The sequence below is a fragment of the Oncorhynchus masou genome, unplaced genomic scaffold (genome assembly GCF_036934945.1).
Source record: "Oncorhynchus masou masou isolate Uvic2021 unplaced genomic scaffold, UVic_Omas_1.1 unplaced_scaffold_1896, whole genome shotgun sequence".
Taxonomy (NCBI): Eukaryota; Metazoa; Chordata; class Actinopteri; order Salmoniformes; family Salmonidae; genus Oncorhynchus; species Oncorhynchus masou.
This window is the reverse complement of record NW_027008396.1, coordinates 28,771-46,179: the sequence shown is the minus strand read 5'-3', so window position 1 is coordinate 46,179 and position 17,409 is coordinate 28,771. Positions and strand designations below refer to the sequence as shown.

At 42.2% G+C, this 17,409-nt stretch overlaps 1 protein-coding gene across 1 annotated transcript in view; it reads left to right on the top strand.

Moving 5' to 3' along the window:
• LOC135532529 (oxysterol-binding protein-related protein 3-like) overlaps nt 1–17,409 on the top strand; it is a 70,247-nt gene that overhangs the window by 36,766 nt on the left and 16,072 nt on the right. Inside the window, exons 12-18 of the mRNA XM_064960007.1 lie at nt 860–997; nt 2,283–2,373; nt 2,569–2,693; nt 7,898–8,017; nt 12,089–12,226; nt 12,347–12,410; nt 14,879–14,957. Of these exons, the coding sequence (XP_064816079.1) occupies nt 860–997; nt 2,283–2,373; nt 2,569–2,693; nt 7,898–8,017; nt 12,089–12,226; nt 12,347–12,410; nt 14,879–14,957 (755 nt within the window). The remainder of the gene's footprint in view (nt 1–859; nt 998–2,282; nt 2,374–2,568; nt 2,694–7,897; nt 8,018–12,088; nt 12,227–12,346; nt 12,411–14,878; nt 14,958–17,409) is intronic.

Here is a 17,409-nt window from a genome sequence, read left to right as displayed (position 1 = left end):
CCTATAACAGGAATAAGGTACATTTGAGACACAACCTGTATGTGTGTTCAATTCACACAGTCATGCTATTCTTTGGAAATGTACAGGTTTAATCATGGTTTATTGTTTCAGACAGTAACAGGAGAATGAGTTAAAATTAATCTAAGCCTAAACCTAGCTGAATTAATCTGAGTCTAAACCTAACTGAATTAATCTAAGCCTAAACCTAACTGAATTAATCTGAGCCTAAACCTAACTGAATTAATCTAAGCCTAAACCTAACTGAATTAATCTGAGCCTAAACCTAACTGAATTAATCTAAGCCTAAACCTAGCTGAATTAATCTGAGCCTAAACCTAACTGAATTAATCTGAGCCTAAACCTAACTGAATTAATCTAAGCCTAAACCTAACTGAATTAATCTAAGCCTAAACCTAACTGAATTAATCTCAGCCTAAACCTAGCTGAATTAATCTGAGCCTAAAACTAACTGAATTAATCTAAGCCTAAACCTAGCTGAATTAATCTGAGCCTAAACCTAGCTGAATTAATCTGAGCCTAAACCTAACTGAATTAATCTAAGCCTAAACCTAACTGAATTAATCTGAGCCTAAACCTAACTGAATTAATCTGAGCCTAAACCTAACTGAATTAATCTGAGCCTAAACCTAGCTGAATTAATCTGAGCCTAAACCTAACTGAATTAATCTCAGCCTAAACCTAGCTGAATTAATCTGAGCCTAAACCTAACTGAATTAATCTAAGCCTAAACCTAACTGAATTAATCTGAGCCTAAACCTAACTGAATTAATCTAAGCCTAAACCTAACTGAATTAATCTAAGCCTAAACCTAACTGACATTATGTTCTCCTCTTATTAGAAGCAAGACTCCACCGATGGATCCCACCCCCTAGTTCACCAGGCGTCCAATGAGAGCAGAGCGTCCATCACAGAGTCTCTGTCAGAGTTCTTCGATGCTCAGGAGGTTCTACTGTCTGCCAGCTCCTCAGAAAACGAGGTCAGTGGCTACTGGGCTGCTCTCTCTCTGTTGTTGAAACCAGTCAATACTGGAGGAGGAGGGAGCAGGAGGAGGGAGGAGGAGAGAGAGAGAGGAGGAAAGAGAGGAGGGAGGGAGGATCGGGGAGGGAGGATCAGGGAAGAGAAGGATATAGAGGAGCAAGGGGAGGCTACAGGGTGGGAGGGGGATGAGGAGAGAGGATGAGGAGGAGAGGGAGGAAGATGAGGAGGGAGGATGAGGATAGAGGAGGGAGGGGAATGAGGAGGATGAGGAGAGAGGAGGAGGGAGGAGGAGAGAGAGAGGAGGAAAGTGAGGGTGGAGGGGGATGAGGAGGGAGGAGGAGAGAGAGAGGGAGGAAGATGAGGAGGGAGGATGAGGATAGAGGAGGGAGGGGAATGAGGAGGATGAGGAGAGAGGAGGAGGGAGGAGGAGAGAGAGAGGAGGAAAGTGAGGGTGGAGGGGGATGAGGAGGGAGGAGGAGAGAGAGGAGGAAAGAGAGGAAGGAGGGGGATGGGGAGGGAGGAGGAGAAAGAGAGGAGGGAGGGGGATGAGGAGGGAGGAGGAGAAAGAGAGGAGGAAAGAGAGGAGGGAGGAGGGAGAGAGAGAGAGAGGAGGGAGGGGGATAAGGAGGGAGGAGGAGAGAGAGGAGGAAAGAGATGAGGGAGGGGGATGAGGAGGGAGGAGGGAGGAGGAGAGAGAGGAGGGAGGGGGATGAGGAGTGGAGGAGGAGAAAGAGAGGAGGGAGGGGGATGAGGAGGGAGGAGGAGAGAGAGGAGGGAGGAGGAGAGAGAGGAGGAAAGAGATGAGGGAGGGGGATGAGGAGGGAGGAGGAGAGAGAGAGGAGTAACAGACAGAGAACTGGAGGATACTTTGTCTGGACCCACTTCTGGCTTCAGACTTAATGAGGCACCTCCAGTCAGAGCTCTGAGCTACAGGACATGTTCAGTATGTTTTCTGTTCCTGTGTGAAAGTTAATTACCCCCATCTAAAAATAACATACCCTTACTGCAGAGAGGAGAGGAGCTGAGGTGTACATTAGTCAGTGTCTTCTCTGGGACCGACCGTCTCCCTCCCCCTCCGTTCTCAAACCCACTGAATGCATCCCAAATGGCATCCTATTCCCCATTTAGGGCACCATTTAGGATGTTCCCATATGTTGTGACAGGATGTTGAAAGGGACCTGACAGCTTCCTGTTTCCTGGTTCTCACATCTCTCAGGTGGGCGCTGTAAAAAAGGTATATTTGACCACTAATGATAATCTGGGATTTATTCTTTATCCTGCAGGCCTCTGATGATGACTCATACATCAGTGACAATGTCAGCGACAACATCTCCATGGACAACTTCAGCAACGAGACGGAGAGACCTAACTCGGGTAAGGGGACACTCTACCATGTGTGTTTCAAGTGGCGCCCTATTCCCAGTATAATGCACTCCTGTTGACCGGGGCTCATAGCTCTGTTCAACACTAGTACAATAGGGTGCAATTTGGGACGTGTTTTCCTGGTTCTGTATTGACATACAGTAGTTATGACCGCTAATATCCTGATCATAACCCTCCACCCTCCAGGCTGTGAAGAGACCGGGGCCCTTCTGAGAAGACGCAGGTCGTGCCTCCCGTCGGCCAGCCCCAACACCAGTAACATCAGTCTATGGAACATCCTTAAGAACAACATAGGGAAAGACCTCTCCAAGGTATCCATGGACTTATAGCTTTATTTCTGTCAACTGTGTTGGTTTATTTCTGTCTCCTGTATTAGTTTATTTCTGTCAACTGTGTTGGTTTATTCCTGTCTCCTGTATGAGTTTATTTCTGTCAACTGTGTTGGTTTATTCCTGTCTCCTGTATGAGTTTATTTCTGTCAACTGTGTTGGTTTATTTCTGTCTCCTGTGTTGGTTTATTTCTGTCTTCTGTGTTGGTTTATTTCTGTCTCGTGTGTTGGTTTATTTCTGTCTCGTGTGTTGGTTTATTTCTGTCTTCTGTGTTGGTTTATTTCTGTCTCCTGTGTTGGTTTATTTCTGTTTATTTCTGTCTCCTGTGTTAGTTTATTTCTGTCTAGTGTGTTGGTTTATTTCTGTCTAGTGTGTTGGTTTATTTCTGTTTAATTCTGTCTACTGTGTTGGTTTATTTCTGTCTTCTGTGTTGGTTTATTTCTGTTTATTTCTGTCTCCTGTGTTAGTTTATTTCTGTCTAGTGTGTTGGTTTATTTCTGTCTAGTGTGTTGGTTTATTTCTGTCTAGTGTGTTGGTTTATTTCTGTCAACTGTGTTGGTTTATTCCTGTCTCCTGTATTAGTTTATTTCTGTCAACTGTGTTGGTTTATTTCTGTCAACTGTGTTGGTTTATTTCTTTCTTCTGTGTTGGTTTATTTCTGTCTACTGTGTTGGTTTATTCCTGTCTATTGTGTTGGTTTATTCCTGTCTATTGTGTTGGTTTATTCCTGTCTATTGTGTTGGTTTATTCCTGTCTCCTGTGTTAGTTTATTTCTGTCTAGTGTGTTGGTTTATTTCTGTCTCGTGTGTTGGTTTATTTCTGTCTCGTGTGTTGGTTTATTTCTGTCTTCTGTGTTGGTTTATTTCTGTCTCCTGTGTTGGTTTATTTCTGTTTATTTCTGTCTCCTGTGTTAGTTTATTTCTGTCTAGTGTGTTGGTTTATTTCTGTCTAGTGTGTTGGTTTATTTCTGTTTATTTCTGTCTACTGTGTTGGTTTATTTCTGTCTTCTGTGTTGGTTTATTTCTGTTTATTTCTGTCTCCTGTGTTAGTTTATTTCTGTCTAGTGTGTTGGTTTATTTCTGTCTAGTGTGTTGGTTTATTTCTGTCTCGTGTGTTGGTTTATTTCTGTCTTCTGTATTGGTTTATTTCTGTCTTCTGTGTTGGTTTATTTCTGTCTCCTGTGTTGGTTTATTTCTGTTTATTTCTGTCTCCTGTGTTAGTTTATTTCTGTCTAGTGTGTTGGTTTATTCCTGTCTATTGTGTTGGTTTATTCCTGTCTCCTGTGTTAGTTTATTTCTGTCTAGTGTGTTGGTTTATTTCTGTCTAGTGTGTTGGTTTATTTCTGTCTAGTGTGTTGGTTTATTTCTGTCTCATGTGTTGGTTTATTTCTGTCTATTGTGTTGGTTTATTCCTGTCTATTGTGTTGGTTTATTCCTGTCTATTGTGTTGGTTTATTCCTGTCTCCTGTGTTAGTTTATTTCTGTCTAGTGTGTTGGTTTATTCCTGTCTATTGTGTTGGTTTATTCCTGTCTATTGTGTTGGTTTATTTCTGTCTCCTGTGTTGGTTTATTTCTGTTTATTTCTGTCTCCTGTGTTAGTTTATTTCTGTCTAGTGTGTTGGTTTATTTCTGTCTAGTGTGTTGGTTTATTTCTGTTTATTTCTGTCTACTGTGTTGGTTTATTTCTGTGTTGGTTTATTTCTGTTTATTTCTGTCTCCTGTGTTAGTTTATTTCTGTCTAGTGTGTTGGTTTATTTCTGTCTAGTGTGTTGGTTTATTTCTGTCTCGTGTGTTGGTTTATTTCCGTCTTCTGTGTTGGTTTATTTCTGTCTTCTGTGTTGGTTTATTTCTGTCTCCTGTGTTGGTTTATTTCTGTTTATTTCTGTCTCCTGTGTTAGTTTATTTCTGTCTCCTGTGTTGGTATATTTCTGTTTATTTCTGTCTACTGTGTTGGTTTATTTCTGTCTTCTGTGTTGGTTTATTTCTGTCTATTGTGTTGGTTTATTTCTGTTTATTTCTGTCTCCTGTGTTAGTTTATTTCTGTCTAGTGTGTTGGTTTATTTCTGTCTAGTGTGTTGGTTTATTTCTGTTTATTTCTGTCTACTGTGTTGGTTTATTTCTGTGTTGGTTTATTTCTGTTTATTTCTGTCTACTGTGTTGGTTTATTTCTGTGTTGGTTTATTTCTGTCTAGTGTGTTGGTTTATTTCTGTCTCGTGTGTTGGTTTATTTCTGTCTTCTGTGTTGGTTTATTTCTGTCTTCTGTGTTGGTTTATTTCTGTTTATTTCTGTCTACTGTGTTGGTTTATTTCTGTCTTCTGTGTTGGTTTATTTCTGTCTATTGTGTTGGTTTATTTCTGTCTATTGTGTTGGTTTATTTCTGTCTAGGTTTATTTCTGTCTATTGTGTTGATTTATTTTTGTCTAGTGTGTTGGTTTATTTCTGTCTCCTGTGTTGGTTTATTTCTGTCTCCTTTGTTGGTTTATTTCTGTCTCCTGTGTTGGTTTATTCCTGTCAACTGTGTTGGTTTATTCCTGTCTCCTGTGTGTTGGTTTATTTCTGTCTACTGTGTTGGTTTATTTCTGTCTATTGTGTTGGTTTATTCCTGTCTATTGTGTTGGTTTATTCCTGTCTCCTGTGTTAGTTTATTTCTGTCTAGTGTGTTGGTTTATTTCTGTCTCGTGTGTTGGTTTATTTCTGTCTCGTGTGTTGGTTTATTTCTGTCTTCTGTGTTGGTTTATTTCTGTCTCCTGTGTTGGTTTATTTCTGTTTATTTCTGTCTCCTGTGTTAGTTTATTTCTGTCTAGTGTGTTGGTTTATTTCTGTCTAGTGTGTTGGTTTATTTCTGTTTATTTCTGTCTACTGTGTTGGTTTATTTCTGTCTTCTGTGTTGGTTTATTTCTGTTTATTTCTGTCTCCTGTGTTAGTTTATTTCTGTCTAGTGTGTTGGTTTATTTCTGTCTAGTGTGTTGGTTTATTTCTGTCTCGTGTGTTGGTTTATTTCTGTCTTCTGTATTGGTTTATTTCTGTCTTCTGTGTTGGTTTATTTCTGTCTCCTGTGTTGGTTTATTTCTGTTTATTTCTGTCTCCTGTGTTAGTTTATTTCTGTCTAGTGTGTTGGTTTATTTCTGTCTAGTGTGTTGGTTTATTCCTGTCTATTGTGTTGGTTTATTTCTGTCTAGTGTGTTGGTTTATTCCTGTCTATTGTGTTGGTTTATTCCTGTCTCCTGTGTTAGTTTATTTCTGTCTAGTGTGTTGGTTTATTTCTGTCTAGTGTGTTGGTTTATTTCTGTCTAGTGTGTTGGTTTATTTCTGTCTCATGTGTTGGTTTATTTCTGTCTATTGTGTTGGTTTATTCCTGTCTATTGTGTTGGTTTATTCCTGTCTATTGTGTTGGTTTATTCCTGTCTCCTGTGTTAGTTTATTTCTGTCTAGTGTGTTGGTTTATTCCTGTCTATTGTGTTGGTTTATTCCTGTCTATTGTGTTGGTTTATTTCTGTCTCCTGTGTTGGTTTATTTCTGTTTATTTCTGTCTCCTGTGTTAGTTTATTTCTGTCTAGTGTGTTGGTTTATTTCTGTCTAGTGTGTTGGTTTATTTCTGTTTATTTCTGTCTACTGTGTTGGTTTATTTCTGTGTTGGTTTATTTCTGTTTATTTCTGTCTCCTGTGTTAGTTTATTTCTGTCTAGTGTGTTGGTTTATTTCTGTCTAGTGTGTTGGTTTATTTCTGTCTCGTGTGTTGGTTTATTTCCGTCTTCTGTGTTGGTTTATTTCTGTCTTCTGTGTTGGTTTATTTCTGTCTCCTGTGTTGGTTTATTTCTGTTTATTTCTGTCTCCTGTGTTAGTTTATTTCTGTCTTGTGTGTTGGTTTATTTCTGTCTAGTGTGTTGGTTTATTTCTGTCTTGTGTGTTGGTTTATTTCTGTCTTCTGTGTTGGTTTATTTCTGTCTCCTGTGTTGGTATATTTCTGTTTATTTCTGTCTACTGTGTTGGTTTATTTCTGTCTTCTGTGTTGGTTTATTTCTGTTTATTGTGTTGGTTTATTTCTGTTTATTTCTGTCTCCTGTGTTAGTTTATTTCTGTCTAGTGTGTTGGTTTATTTCTGTCTAGTGTGTTGGTTTATTTCTGTTTATTTCTGTCTACTGTGTTGGTTTATTTCTGTGTTGGTTTATTTCTGTTTATTTCTGTCTACTGTGTTGGTTTATTTCTGTGTTGGTTTATTTCTGTCTAGTGTGTTGGTTTATTTCTGTCCCGTGTGTTGGTTTATTTCTGTCTTCTGTGTTGGTTTATTTCTGTCTTCTGTGTTGGTTTATTTCTGTTTATTTCTGTCTACTGTGTTGGTTTATTTCTGTCTTCTGTGTTGGTTTATTTCTGTCTTCTGTGTTGGTTTATTTCTGTCTATTGTGTTGGTTTATTTCTGTCTAGGTTTATTTCTGTCTATTGTGTTGATTTATTTTTGTCTAGTGTGTTGGTTTATTTCTGTCTCCTGTGTTGGTTTATTTCTGTCTCCTTTGTTGGTTTATTTCTGTCTCCTGTGTTGGTTTATTCCTGTCAACTGTGTTGGTTTATTCCTGTCTCCTGTGTGTTGGTTTATTTCTGTCTACTGTGTTGGTTTATTTCTGTCTATTGTGTTGGTTTATTCCTGTCTCCTGTGTGTTGGTTTATTTCTGTCAACTGTGTTGGTTTATTCCTGTCTCCTGTGTGTTGGTTTATTTCTGTCTCCTGTGTGTTGGTTTATTTATGTCTCCTGTGTGTTGGTTTATTTCTGTCTCCTGTGTGTTGGTTTATTCCTGTCTCCTGTGTGTTGGTTTATTTCTGTCTCCTGTGTGTTGGTTTATTTCTGTCTATTGTGTTGGTTTATTTCTGTCTAGTGTGTTGGTTTATTTCTGTCTAGTGTGTTGGTTTATTCCTGTCTCCTGTGTGTTGGTTTATTTCTATCTCCTGTATTGGTTTATTTCTGTCTCCTGTGTTGGTTTATTTCTGTCTCCTGTGTTGGTTTTTTGTTGTGTTTGTGATTTGTCTCTGCCTACGTAGAGCTCTAAACATTACTAAATGTCTTATTATGTTACTTACATTATTCTATTTGGTTTACGTGACATTATTACATAATTACTACATTTGTTTTCTTATGAAGGTGACCAAATCTAGATGTGTGATTGCTGTGTAAATGTGTTCTTATGATTATTCAGGTGGCTATGCCTGTTCAGCTGAACGAGCCCCTCAACACCCTGCAGAGACTGTGTGAGGAGCTGGAGTACAGCGAGCTGCTGGACAGAGCTGCTAACACACAGGACCCCTTTGAACGCATGGTGAGAGGGGATGTGTACACACACACACACACACACACACACACACACACACACACTGGACTCCTTCGAGGGTATGGAGAGAGAATATGCTCTAAATACACACTGACATAGTAGCACTTTCACAATGGGACCCAGCACATACACACACCGAACAGATTCACACATCTGAGCACACAAGACTCCTTCTGCACAAATGGTGAATAATACACACTCTTCACGGTAGTGCTGTAATGTCCTATGGACATTTGAGGAGAAATTACATTTCATTCCCACTGGCTAGATCCTGATTGGACACTTCAGCTGTAGCCAGTAGTGTGCCTCGGCTCGCTCCGTTTTAAATTACTTGGTACAAATGATCTGTTTGGTTTTCTGCTTTTGTGCATATAATTGTTTATCAGCAATTGTATATGACTCCTAAAATGGATTGAGGATTTAGGATCAGCACTTCGCTGATTTGATGGCACTTTGTATTCACTGACCAGTTTTTCTAAAGCGAGAGACATTTGATGAAAGCCTTTGAAGACATGGGACCTCACTGCGGTAATAAATCTGTGTGGAATATATTTCCTGCAGAGCGTTTGTTCCATTTGAAATGATGAATGTGTGTTACCGGCTGCAGTAGCTCAGTGTGAAGGACCAGAACTAGACCCACAGCTTCCAGACTCCCCGACCAATAGAAGTTGAGTGGAGTTTGTCAGTTTGTCAGAGAGGTGGGCGTCATAGCGATGATACATGAGGTGAACTAGAGAAAAGGGAAGAGGTGTGAGTAAATACAGGCTGTGTTCCAAATGGCTCCCTAATACCCATTAAGGCTCTGGTCAAAAGTAGTGCACTTGGGAATAGGGTGCTATTTGGGATGCAGCCTGTATTTATTGACACCTCGGCCCTTTTCTCTAGTTCACCTCATGGATCATCGCTATGATTGTGTGTTCTCTTCCTCCTCTCACTGCATTATCAGCAGGCAGAGCCAAGCATCAATCAACAGTTAGGCATTAGTTACAGACAGAGGTACAGTAATGCTACATCAATCAATAGCTAGGCATTAGTTACAGACAGAGGTACAGTAATGCTACATTAATCAACAGCTAGGCATTAGTTACAGACAGAGGTACAGTAATGCTACATCAATCAATAGCTAGGCATTAGTTACAGACAGAGGTACAGTAATGCTACATTAATCAACAGCTAGGCATTAGTTACAGACAGAGGTACAGTAATGCTACATCAATCAATAGCTAGGCATTAGTTACAGACAGAGGTACAGTAATGCTACATTCATCAATAGCTAAGCATTAGTTACAGACAGAGGTACGGTAATGCTACATTAATCAATAGCTAGGCATTAGTTACAGACAGAGGTACAGTAATGCTACATCAATCAATAGCTAGGCATTAGTTACAGACAGAGGTACAGTACTTGTGTTTAATTACAACCTGCTCCCAAACCCAGTCCTCCTTGGCCCCCCCTGTGTGCACATTTAGTTTTTTCCCCAGGCACTACACAGCGGATTCAAACAACCAACTCATCATCAAGCTCAGATTATTTGAATCAGCTCTATAGTGCAAGGGTGATGACTAAATGTACGCTTCTTGGTGTCCCCAGGACTTAGTTCGGGAAACTGATTTAACACAACTGACGCAATTACGCGTGGTTTTAGTTCTCGGGTTTCCGAGATCACCACAGGTGTAAAGGACTGTATCATCAGCATACATGCGGGTGTCCACTCCCTTTCACATAGAAGACAGGTTGTTGATGTAGAGGCTGAAGGATAAGGACCTAGGATGGAGCCCTGGGGCTCTTCAGCGATGCACCTCCTTGGTACAGCTCAGTACATATACTCATATGGTAGATGACATCACATAGTTCTTGAAGATTTCTGAAAAACCTGGGAATTTTGCAACTATCATCTGTGTTAAAGAGGAGAGGTAGCAGTCAGCTGAAGACAGCTCTAATCTGTGTTGAAGAGGAGAGGAAGCTGAAGACAGCTCTAATCTGTGTTGAAGAGGAGAGGCAGCTGAAGACAGCTCTAATCTGTGTTGAAGAGGAGAGGCAGCTGAAGACAGCTCTAATCTGTGTTGAAGAGGAGAGGCAGCTGAAGACAGCTCTAATCTGTGTTGAAGAGGAGAGGCAACTGAAGACAGCTCTAATCTGTGTTGAAGAGCAGAGGAAGCTGAAGACAGCTCTAATCTGTGTTGAAGAGGAGAGGAAGCTGAAGACAGCTCTAATCTGTGTTGAAGAGGAGAGGAAGCTGAAGACAGCTCTAATCTGTGTTGAAGAGGAGAGGCAACTGAAGACAGCTCTAATCTGTGTTGAAGAAGAGAGGCGAGTCAGCTGAAGACCGCTCTAATCTGTTTTGAAGAGGAGTGGAAGCTGAAAACAGCTCTAATCTGTGTTGAAGAGGAGAGGCGAGTCAGCTGAAGACAGCTCTAATCTGTGTTGAAGAGGAGAGGCAGCTGAAGACAGCTCTAATCTGTGTTGAAGAGGAGAGGAAGCTGAAGACAGCTCTAATCCGTGTTCAAGAGGAGAGGAAGCTGAAGACAGCTCTAATCTGTGTTGAAGAGGAGAGGAAGCTGAAGACAGCTCTAATCTGTGTTGAAGAGGAGAGGAAGCTGAAGACAGCTCTCATCTGTGTTGAAGAGGAGAGGCAGCAGGCAGATGAATACAGCTGTAGTCTGCGTTGAAGAGGAGAGGCAGCAGGCAGCTGAAGACATCTGTCCCATCGGGGTCTTTGTGGAGTGGAGGAGATGGTGATGATGATGATGATGAGTGCTTTTTCCCCTGGCCCAGTGTGGCCTATCAGAGGGGACATCCAGATCCAGACAGCATCCACTCAGCCAGCCAGCCATTCTGGCTTCCTCTCAAATGACACCCTATTCCCTATGGGCCGTGATTAAAAGTAGTGCACTAAATAGAGTTCCATTTGGACACAGCCTCTCCCATTCAGTTTCACATTACTGAGGTCATCAGGCCCATTCTACTCAAATGGAGAGGAAATGATTTACGTTTTATTAATTTAACTAGAAAAGTCAGTTAAGAACAAATTCTCATTTACAATGACCAAACCCTAACCCGGACGACACGCCCTATGGGACTCCCAATCACGGCCAGTTGTGATACAGCCTTGAACCAGGGTCTGTAGTGACACCACTAGCACTGAGATGCTGCGCCACTCGGGAGCCCAATTATATCTATATATGTGGGAAATTGAGTGGGAATTTCACCAGCAATGATCAGATGTTAGAATGAAGGGTTATTGAATGGTCCATTGGACACAAACTCACTACAAACAGTTCTCCTGCGGACCCCCAGGGGTAATTATGGTGGGACGACCTCTTATCTCATAGAGATGTACCTGAGGGCTCATCTCCGGCTCGGGTCATCTTTGGAGAATGGAGAGCACAGACAGCGCCATTGAGGGCTGAAACAGGCTTTGGGCCAAGTCCTCTATCCAACTGGTTCCACTTTGCACTTTCTGTCATCCTTTCTGTCATGACATTCATCATGTCATTCTTGGGTTGATCTGTGTTTTGACTCACTAACTACTGTGTGTGTGTGTGTGTGTCTGTCTGTCTGTCTCTGTCTTTTTGTGTCTGTCTGTCTGTCTGTCTGTCTGTCTGTCTGTCTGTCGTTAACTGTCTGTCTGTCTGTCGTTAACTGTCTGTCTGTCTGTCGTTAACTGTCTGTCTGTCTGTCGTTAACTGTCTGTCTGTCTGTCTGTCTGTCGTTAACTGTCTGTCTGTCTGTCGTTAACTGTCTGTCTGTGGTTAACTGTCTGTCTGTCTGTGGTTAACTGTCTGTCTGTGGTTAACTGTCTGTCTGTCGTTAACTGTCTGTCTGTCTGTGGTTAACTGTCTGTCTGTCTGTGGTTAACTGTCTGTCTGTCTGTGGTTAACTGTCTGTCTGTCTGTGGTTAACTGTCTGTCTGTCGGTGGTTAACTGTCTGTCGGTGGTTAACTGTCTGTCTGTCTGTGGTTAACTGTCTGTCTGTCTGTGGTTAACTGTCTGTCTGTCTGTGGTTAACTGTCTGTCTGTGGTTAACTGTCTGTCTGTGGTTAACTGTCTGTCTGTAGGTGTACATAGCCACGTTTGCCGTGTCGGGGTACGCGTCCAGCTACCACCGAGCGGGAGGGAAGCCCTTCAACCCGGTCCTGGGGGAGACCTATGAGTGTGACCGCCCCGACAAGGGCCTCCGATTTGTAGCAGAACAGGTACTATACACAGACCCACATGTCCTAAATATGACCTGGAAGTATTTGTCCCACATCTGAAGAATTCATAGGGTTTGATCCATCAAGTACAAGCCTGCCATTCTTTATCTCTGTTCTCAGGTCAGCCATCACCCACCTATATCAGCATGCCACGCTGACTCTAAAAACTACATATTCTGGCAAGGTAAGTCAACACCATGGTCCTCTACAAACTATTACCCTTTCACCTGATACTCACCCTTTCACCTGATACTCACCCTTTCACCTGATACTCACCCTTTCACCTGCTACTCACCCTTTCACCTGAAACACACCCTTTCACCTGAAACACACCCTTTCACCTGATACTCACCCTTTCACCTGATACTCACCCTTTCACCTGATATTCACCCTTTCACCTGATACTCACCCTTTCACCTGATACTCACCCTTTCACCTGATACTCACCCTTTCACCTGAAACACACCCTTTCACCTGATACTCACCCTTTCACCTGAAACACACCCTTTCACCTGATACTCACCCTTTCACCTGATACTCACCCTTTCACCTGATACTCACCCTTTCACCTGATACTCACCCTTTCACCTGATACTCACCCTTTCACCTGATACTCACCCTTTCACCTGAAACACACCCTTTCACCTGATACTCACCCTTTCACCTGATACTCACCCTTTCACCTGATACTCACCCTTTCACCTGATACTCACCCTTTCACCTGATACTCACCCTTTCACCTGATACTCACCCTTTCACCTGAAACACACCCTTTCACCTGATACTCACCCTTTCACCTGATACTCACCCTTTCACCTGATATTCACCCTTTCACCTGATATTCACCCTTTCACCTGATATTCACCCTTTCACCTGATACTCACCCTTTCACCTGATACGGCAGGGTAGCCTAGTGGTTAGAGTGTTGGACTAGTAACCGGAAGGTTGCAAGTTCAAACCCCCGAACTGACAAGGTAGAAATCTGTCGTTCTGCCCCTGAACAGGCAGTTAATCCACTGTTCCTAGGCTGTCATTGAAAATAAGAATTTGTTCTTAACTGACTTGCCTGGTTAAATAAAGGTAAAAAAAAAAAAAATACACAACATTTCACCTGATACTCACCCTTTCACCTGATACTCACCCTTTCACCTAATACGCACCCTTTCACCTGACACAGACACTGGGTTTATAACTAGGGGCAAGAGATTTTCCTGACCAGCTATTACAGCTAGTCTAAAGCTGGAGTCCCTAACCAACCATACCAGCTATTACAGCTAGTCTAAAGCTGGAGTCCCTAACCAACCATACCAGCTATTACAGCTAGTCTAAAGCTGGAGTCCCTAACCAACCAAACCAGCTATTAGTCTAAAGCTGGAGTCCCTAACCAACCATACCAGCTATTAGTCTAAAGCTGGAGTCCCTAACCAACCATACCAGCTATTAGTCTAAAGCTGGAGTCCCTAACCAACCATACCAGCTATTAGTCTAAAGCTGGAGTCCCTAACCAACCATACCAGCTATTAGTCTAAAGCTGGAGTCCCTAACCAACCATACCAGCTATTACAGCTAGTCTAAAGCTGGAGTCCCTAACCAACCATACCAGCTATGAGTCTAAAGCTGGAGTCCCTAACCAACCATACCAGCTATGAGTCTAAAGCTGGAGTCCCTAACCAACCATACCAGCTATTACAGCTAGTCTAAAGCTGGAGTCCCTAACCAACCATACCAGCTATTAGTCTAAAGCTGGAGTCCCTAACCAACCAAACCAGCTATTAGTCTAAAGCTGGAGTCCCTAACCAACCATACCAGCTATTAGTCTAAAGCTGGAGTCCCTAACCAACCATACCAGCTATTAGTCTAAAGCTGGAGTCCCTAACCAACCATACCAGCTATTAGTCTAAAGCTGGAGTCCCTAACCAACCATACCAGCTATTAGTCTAAAGCTGGAGTCCCTAACCAACCATACCAGCTATTACAGCTAGTCTAAAGCTGGAGTCCCTAACCAACCATACCAGCTATGAGTCTAAAGCTGGAGTCCCTAACCAACCATACCAGCTATGAGTCTAAAGCTGGAGTCCATAACCAACCATACCAGCTATGAGTCTAAAGCTGGAGTCCCTAACCAACCATACCAGCTATTAGTCTAAAGTTGGAGTCCCTAACCAACCATACCAGCTATTAGTCTAAAGCTGGAGTCCCTAACCAACCATACCAGCTATGAGTCTAAAGTTGGAGTCCCTAACCAACCATACCAGCTATTAGTCTAAAGCTGGAGTCCCTAACCAACCATACCAGCTATTACAGCTAGTCTAAAGCTGGAGTCCCTAACCAACCATACCAGCTATGAGTCTAAAGCTGGAGTCCCTAACCAACCATACCAGCTATGAGTCTAAAGTTGGAGTCCCTAACCAACCATACCAGCTATTAGTCTAAAGTTGGAGTCCCTAACCAACCATACCAGCTATTAGTCTAAAGCTGGAGTCCCTAACCAACCATACCAGCTATTAGTCTAAAGCTGGAGTCCCTAACCAACCATACCAGCTATTAGTCTAAAGCTTTAGGCCCTAACCAACCATACCAGCTATGAGTCTAAAGCTGGAGGCCGTTCCTCTTGGATGCACTAACCCTGCTGTTGTCTTTCCTGTGATTTAGACATGAGGTGGAAAAACAAGTTCTGGGGGAAGTCTATGGAAATAGTTCCTGTGGGCACCACCCATGTGATGCTGCCAGGGTGAGTGCTTTACTGTCCCTCTCAATTTCACTCTACCTGACCACCCGTACTGACCAACTAGCCACTGTCTCCATGGTCCAACCAGGCCCCCCTTACTGACCAACTAGCCACTACATCCATGTGATGCTGCCAGGCCCCCCTTACTGACCAACTACATTTACATTACATTTAAGTCATTTAGCAGACGCTCTTATCCAGAGCGACTTAACTAGCCACTACATCCGTGGTTCAACCAGACCACCCGTACTGACCAACTAGCCACTGTCTCCATGGTCCAACCAGGCCCCCCTTACTGACCAACTAGCCACTACATCCATGTGATGCTGCCAGGCCCCCCTTACTGACCAACTAGCCACTACATCCATGGTCCCACCAGACCCCTCTTACTGACCAACTAGCCACTACATCCGTGGTTCAACCAGACCGCCCTTACTGACCAACTAGCCACTACATCCATGGTCCCACCAGACCCCCCTTACTGACCAACTAGCCACTACTTCCATGGTTCAACCAAACCGCCCTTACTGACCAACTAGCCACTACATCCATGGTTCAACCAGACCCCCCTTACTGACCAACTAGCCACTACATCCATGGTCCCACCAGACCCCCCCTTACTGACCAACTAGCCACTACATCCATGGTCCCACCAGACCCCCCTTACTGACCAACTAGCCACTACATCCATGGTTCAACCAGACCGCCCTTACTGACCAACTAGCCACTACATCCATGGTCCAACCAGACCCCCCTTACGGACCAACTAGCCACTACATCCATGGTCCCACCATACCCCCCCTTACTGACCAACTAGCCACTACATCCATGGTTCAACCAGACCGCCCTTACTGACCAACTAGCCACTACATCCATGGTCCCACCAGACCCCCCTTACTGACCAACTAGCCACTACATCCATGGTCCCACCAGACCCCCCTTACTGACCAACTAGCCACTACATCCATGGTCCAACCAGACCCCCCAAACCTGTTTGTCAATGTCCAGATATCACTCAAATAAATAATAGACTGATAATAAACTGCTAGACTGATAATGGATTGATAGAGACTGATGATAGAATGATAGTCCGATAATAGACTGATAATAGACTGATAACAGACTGATAGTAGACTGATAACAGACTGATAGTAGACTGATAGTAGACTGATAATAGACTGATAACAGACTGATAGTAGACTGATAACAGACTGATAGTAGACTGATAACAGACTGATAGTAGACTGATAGTAGACTGATAATAGACTGATAACAGACTGATAACAGACTGATAATAGACTGATAGTAGACTGATAGTAGACTGATAACAGACTGATAACAGACTGATAGTAGACTGATAGTAGACTGATAACAGACTGATAACAGACTGATAGTAGACTGATAACAGACTGATAGTAGACTGATAACAGACTGATAACAGACTGATAACAGACTGATAACAGACTGATAACAGACTGATAGTAGACTGATAACAGACTGATAGTAGACTGATAGTAGACTGATAATAGACTGATAACAGACTGATAACAGACTGATAGTAGACTGATAGTAGACTGATAGTAGACTGATAACAGACTGATAACAGACTGATAGTAGACTGATAGTAGACTGATAATAGACTGATAACAGACTGATAGTAGACTGATAGTAGACTGATAGTAGACTGATAACAGACTGATAGTAGACTGATAGTAGACTGATAGTAGACTGATAACAGACTGATAACAGACTGATAATAGACTGATAATAGACTGATAACAGACTGATAACAGACTGATAGTAGACTGATAGTAGACTGATAATAGACTGATAATAGACTGATAACAGACTGATAATAGACTGATAGTAGACTGATAACAGACTGATAATAGACTGATAATAGACTGATAGTAGACTGATAATAGACTGATAATAGACTGATAGTAGACTGATAATAGACTGATAACAGACTGATAGTAGACTGATAGTAGACTGATAGTAGACTGATAACAGACTGATAGTAGACTGATAGTAGACTGATAACAGACTGATAACAGACTGATAACAGACTGATAATAGACTGATAGTAGACTGATAGTAGACTGATAATAGACTGATAGTAGACTGATAATAGACTGATAATAGACTGATAACAGACTGATAACAGACTGATAGTAGACTGATAGTAGACTGATAGTAGACTGATAATAGACTGATAGTAGACTGATAATAGACTGATAGTAGACTGATAACAGACTGATAATAGACTGATAACAGACTGATAATAGACTGATAACAGACTGATAATAGACTGATAGTAGACTGATAACAGACTGATAATAGACTGATAATAGACTGATAATAGACTGATAACAGACTGATAACAGACTGATAATAGACTGATAACAGACTGATAACAGACTGATAATAGACTGATAACAGACTGATAACAGAC